Below are 6,000 nucleotides of genomic sequence, written 5' to 3' on the forward strand. Positions count from 1 at the left end.
GCAGTAGCATCAGCAGCAGCAGTAGCATCAGCAGTAGCATCAGCAGCAGCATCAGCAGTAGCATCAGCAGCAGCAGAATCAGCAGTGTTATCATCAGCAGCAGTACCAGCAGTGTCATCATCATCAGCAGCAGTGTCATCATCATCAGTGTCATCATCATCAGCAGTATCATCATCATCATCAGCAGCAGCAGTGTCACCATCATCATCATCAGTGTCATCATCATCATCAGTGTCATCATCATCAGCAGTGTCAGCATCAGCATCAGCAGTGTCATCGTCATCATCAGCAGTGTCAGCATCATCATCAGCAGTGTCATCATCAGCAGCAGCATCAGCAGTGTCAGCATCATCATCAGCAGTGTCATCATCATCAGCAGCAGCAGTGTCAGCATCATCATCAGCAGCAGTACCAGCAGTGTCATCATCAGTGTCATCATCAGTGTCATCATCATCATCAGGGTCATCATCATCAGCAGCAGCGTCATCATCATCAGCAGCAGTGTCATCATCATCATCATTAGCAGTGTCATCATCATCATCAGCAGTGTCATAGTCATCATCATCAGCGGTGTCATAGTCATCATCAGCAGCAGTACCAGCAGGGTCATCGTCATCATCATCATCAGTGTCATCATCATCATCAGCAGTGTCGTCATCATCATCATCATCAGCAGTGTCATCATCATCATCAGCAGCAGTACCAGCAGTGTCATCATCAGTGTCATCATCATCATCAGTGTCATCATCATCATCAGGGTCATCATCATCATCAGCAGCGTCATCATCATCAGCAGCAGCGTCATCATCATCATCAGCAGCGTCATCATCATCATCAGCAGCGTCATCATCATCATCAGCAGTGTCATAGTCATCATCAGCAGCAGTACCAGCAGGGTCATCGTCATCATCATCATCAGTGTCATCATCATCATCAGCAGTGTCATCATCATCATCAGCAGCAGTACCAGCAGTGTCATCATCAGTGTCATCATCATCATCAGTGTCATCATCATCAGCAGCGTCATCATCATCATCAGCAGCGTCATCATCATCATCAGCAGTGTCATCATCATCAGCAGTGTCATAGACATCATCAGCAGCAGTGTCATAGTCATCATCAGCAGCAGTACCAGCAGTGTCATCATCATCATCAGCAGTGTCGTCATCATCAGCAGCAGTGTCATCATCATCATCAGTACCAGCAGTGTCATCGTCATCAGCAGTGTCATCACCATCATCAGCAGTGTCATCATCATCAGCAGCAGCAGTGTCATCGTCATCATCAGTGTCATCATCATCATCAGGGTCATCATCATCATCAGCAGCGTCATCATCATCAGCAGCAGCGTCATCATCATCATCAGCAGCGTCATCATCATCATCAGCAGCGTCATCATCATCATCAGCAGTGTCATAGTCATCATCAGCAGCAGTACCAGCAGGGTCATCGTCATCATCATCATCAGTGTCATCATCATCATCAGCAGTGTCATCATCATCATCAGCAGCAGTACCAGCAGTGTCATCATCAGTGTCATCATCATCATCAGTGTCATCATCATCAGCAGCGTCATCATCATCATCAGCAGCGTCATCATCATCATCAGCAGTGTCATCATCATCAGCAGTGTCATAGACATCATCAGCAGCAGTGTCATAGTCATCATCAGCAGCAGTACCAGCAGTGTCATCATCATCATCAGCAGTGTCGTCATCATCAGCAGCAGTGTCATCATCATCATCAGTACCAGCAGTGTCATCGTCATCAGCAGTGTCATCACCATCATCAGCAGTGTCATCATCATCAGCAGCAGCAGTGTCATCGTCATCATCAGTGTCATCATCATCATCAGCAGTACCAGCAGCGTCATCATCAGCAGTGTCATCATCATCAGCAGCAGTACCAGTAGTGGCATCAGCAGCAGCAGTACCAGCAGCGTCATCATCATCAGCAGCAGTACCAGCAGTGTAATCATCATCATCATCAGCAGCAGCTGTGTCATCATCATCAGCAGCAGCAGTACCAGCAGTGTCATCATCATCAGCAGCAGTGTCATCATCATCATCAGCAGTGTCATCATCATCATTAGCAGTGTCATCATCATCAGCAGCAGTGTCATAGTCATCATCAGCAGTACCAGCAGTGTCATCATCATCATTAGCAGTGTCATCATCATCAGCAGCAGTGTCATCATCATCATCAGCAGTGTCATCATCATCAGCAGTGTCATCATCATCATTAGCAGTGTCATCATCATCATCAGCAGTGTCATCATCATCAGCAGCAGTGTCATTATCATCATCAGCAGTACCAGCAGTGTCATCATCATCATCAGCAGCAGCGTCATCATCATCAGCAGTACCAGCAGTGTCATCATCATCAGCATCATCAGCAGTGCCATCATCAGCAGCAGTGCCATCATCATCAGCAGTGTCATCATCATCATCAGCAGCAGTGTCATCATCATCAGCATCAGCAGTGTCATCATCATCATCAGCAGCAGTGCCATCATCAGCAGCAGTGCCATCATCAGCAGCAGTGTCATCATCATCATCAGCAGTGCCATCATCAGCAGCAGTGTCATCATCATCAGCATCAGCAGTGTCATCTTCATCATCATCAGCATCATCATCATCAGCAGCAGCAGCATCATCATCATCAGCATCATCATCATCAGCAGCGCCTCACCGCCAGCTGGTGGCTGTTCTTCTGCAGCAGGGGAACATCCATTCGGAACTCGTGAAGCTCCATTGCTGCCTCACGCACACACAGAGACACAGACAAAGGTCCCCCGTGTAGCCTCTAGCAGGCTGTAGGGGCAAGTGCTGTGTGGTGGTGAGTCTGTGGGTCTCTGTGTGGTGGTGGTGAGTCTGTGGGTCTCTGTGTGGTGGTGGTGAGTCTGTGGGTCTCTGTGTGGTGGTGGTGAGTCTGTGGGTCTCTGTGTGGTGGTGAGTCTATGGGTCTCTGTGTGGTGGTGGTGAGTCTATGGCTCTGTGTGAGAGTCTATGGGTCTCTGTGTGATGAGTCTATGAGTCTCTGTGTGGTGATGAGTCTATGGGTCTCTGTGTGGTGATGAGTCTATGGGTGTCTGTGTGATGGTGAGTCTATGGGTCTCTGTGTGATGGTGGTGAGTCTATGGGTCTCTGTGTGGTGGTGAGTCTGTGGGTCTCTGTGTGGTGGTGAGTCTGTGGGTCTCTGTGTGGTGGTGAGTCTATGGGTCTCTGTGTGGTGGTGGTGAGTCTATGGCTCTGTGTGAGAGTCTATGGGTCTCTGTGTGGTGGTGAGTCTATGGGTCTCTGTGTGGTGGTGAGTCTATGGGTCTCTGTGTGGTGGTGGTGAGTCTGTGGGTCTCTGTGTGGTGGTGAGTCTATGGGTCTCTGTGTGATGGTGAATCTATGGGTTTCTGTGTGATGATGAGTCTATGGGTCTCTGTGTGGTGGTGAGTCTATGGGTCTCTGTGTGATGGTGAGTCTATGGGTCTCTGTGTGGTGGTGAGTCTATGGGTCTCTGTGTGATGGTGAGTCTATGGGTCTCTGTGTGATGATGAGTCTATGGGTCTCTGTGTGGTGGTGAGTCTATGGGTCTCTGTGTGATGGTGAGTCTATGGATCTCTGTGTGATGATGAGTCTATGGGTCTCTGTGTGATGGTGAGTCTATGGATCTCTGTGTGGTGGTGAGTCTATGGGTCTCTGTGTGATGGTGAGTCTATGGCTCTCTGTGTGATGGTGAGTCTATGGGTCTCTGTGTGATGATGAGTCTATGGGTCTCTGTGTGGTGGTGAGTCTATGGGCCTCTGTGTGATGATGAGTTTATGGGTCTCTGTGTGGTGGTGAGTCTATGGGTCTCTGTGTGATGGTGAGTCTATGGGTCTCTGTGTGGTGGTGGTGAGTCTATGGGTCTCTGTGTGGTGGTGGTGATGAGTCTATGGGTCTCTGTGTGGTGGTGAGTCTATGGGTCTCTGTGTGGTGGTGAGTCTATGGGTCTCTGTGTGGTGATGAGTCTATGGGTCTCTGTGTGGTGATGAGTCTATGGGTCTCTGTGTGATGATGAGTCTATGGGTCTCTGTGTGGTGATGAGTCTATGGCTCTGTGTGATGATGAGTCTATGACTCTGTGTGATGATGAGTCTATGGGTCTCTGTGTGGTGATGGAGAGTCTATGGGTCTCTGTGTGATGGTGAATCTATGGGTCTCTGTGTGGTGGTAGTGGTGAGTCTATGTCTCTCTGTGTGATGGTGAGTCTATGGCTCTGTGTGATGATGAGTCTATGACTCTGTGTGATGATGAGTCTATGGCTCTGTGTGATGATGAGTCTATGACTCTGTGTGATGATGAGTCTATGGGTCTCTGTGTGGTGATGGAGAGTCTATGGGTCTCTGTGTGATGGTGAATCTATGGGTCTCTGTGTGGTGGTGGTGAGTCTATGTCTCTCTGTGTGATGGTGAGTCTATGGGTCTCTCTGTGTGGTGGTGGTGGTGAGTCTATGTCTCTCTGTGTGATGGTAAGTCTATGGGTCTCTGTGTGGTGGTGGTGGTGAGTCTATGGGTCTCTGTGTGATGGTAAGTCTATGGGTCTCTGTGTGGTGGTGGTGGTGAGTCTATGGGTCTCTGTGTGATGGTGAGTCTATGGGTCTCTGTGTGGTGGTGGTGGTGAGTCTGTGGCTCTCTGTGTGATAGTGAGTCAATGGTTACCTGCCAACACTGGAGTTAATCTCATCTCAATGTCACGGAAGACCTTCCAAAGCCCCTGTCTCTGCAACAAGAAAAACAGCAGGGGGGTCCCGTGCCAGGCTAGGTGCACGGTGGGGCCGATACAGCCCACAGGGTTCAGTGTTAATCACTGAGGCTCACAGAGACAGACTAAGGCTCCCACAGGGTTCAGTGTTAATCACTGAGACTCACAGAGCCAGACTAAGACTCCCATAGGGTTCAGTGTTAATCACTGAGGCTCACAGAGTCAGACTAAGGCTCCCACAGGGTTCAGTGTTAATCACTGAGACTCACAGAGCCAGACTAAGGCTCCCACTGGGTTCAGTGTTAATCACTGAGGCTCACAGAGACAGACTAAGGCTCCCACAGGGTTCAGTGTTAATCACTGAGACTCACAGAGCCAGACTAAGACTCCCATAGGGTTCAGTGTTAATCACTGAGGCTCACAGAGTCAGACTAAGGCTCCCACAGGGTTCAGTGTTAATCACTGAGACTCACAGAGCCAGACTAAGGCTCCCACTGGGTTCAGTGTTAATCACTGAGGCTCACAGAGACAGACTAAGGCTCCCACAGGGTTCAGTGTAAATCACTGAGGCTCACAGAGACAGACTAAGGCTCCCACAGGGTTCAGTGTTAATCACTGAGACTCACAGAGCCAGACTAAGACTCCCATAGGGTTCAGTGTTAATCACTGAGGCTCACAGAGTCAGACTAAGGCTCCCACAGGGTTCAGTGTTAATCACTGAGACTCACAGAGCCAGACTAAGGCTCCCACTGGGTTCAGTGTTAATCACTGAGGCTCACAGAGCCAGACTAAGGCTCCCACAGGGTTCAGTGTTAATCACTGAGGCTCACAGAGCCAGACTAAGGCTCCCACAGGGTTCAGTGTTAATCACTGAGACTCACAGAGGCAGACTAAGGCTCCCACAGGTTCAGTGTTAATCACTGAGGCTCACAGAGGCAGACTAAGGCTCCCACAGGGTTCAGTGTTAATCACTGGGGAGACTCACAGAGGCAGACTGAGACTCCCACAGGGTTCAGTGTTAATCACTGAGGCTCACAGAGCCAGACTAAGGCTCCCACAGGGTTCAGTGTTAATCACTGAGGCTCACAGAGCCAGACTAAGGCTCCCACAGGGTTCAGTGTTAATCACTGAGACTCACAGAGGCAGACTAAGGCTCCCACAGGGTTCAGTGTTAATCACTGAGGCTCACAGAGGCAGACTAAGGCTCCCACAGGGTTCAGTGTTAATCACTGGGGAGACTCACAGAGGCAGACTGAGACTCCCAC

The 6,000-nt window shown here is 49.5% G+C and overlaps 1 protein-coding gene across 1 annotated transcript in view; it reads right to left on the reverse strand.

The window, feature by feature from the left end:
• The window catches only part of LOC116957718 (DNA polymerase nu), a 99,075-nt gene that overhangs the window by 72,410 nt on the left and 20,665 nt on the right, over positions 1-6,000 (reverse strand). Inside the window, exons 6-7 of the mRNA XM_032980039.2 lie at positions 4,693-4,753; positions 2,692-2,756 (exon numbers count right to left, since the gene is read on the reverse strand). Coding sequence (XP_032835930.2) covers positions 2,692-2,756; positions 4,693-4,753 — 126 coding nt within the window. The remainder of the gene's footprint in view (positions 1-2,691; positions 2,757-4,692; positions 4,754-6,000) is intronic.

The sequence above is a fragment of the Petromyzon marinus genome, chromosome 83 (assembly GCF_048934315.1).
Source record: "Petromyzon marinus isolate PM22_M1 ecotype Great Lakes invasive population chromosome 83, UKy_Petmar_22M1.pri1.0, whole genome shotgun sequence".
In the NCBI taxonomy this organism is placed as follows: domain Eukaryota; kingdom Metazoa; phylum Chordata; class Hyperoartia; order Petromyzontiformes; family Petromyzontidae; genus Petromyzon; species Petromyzon marinus.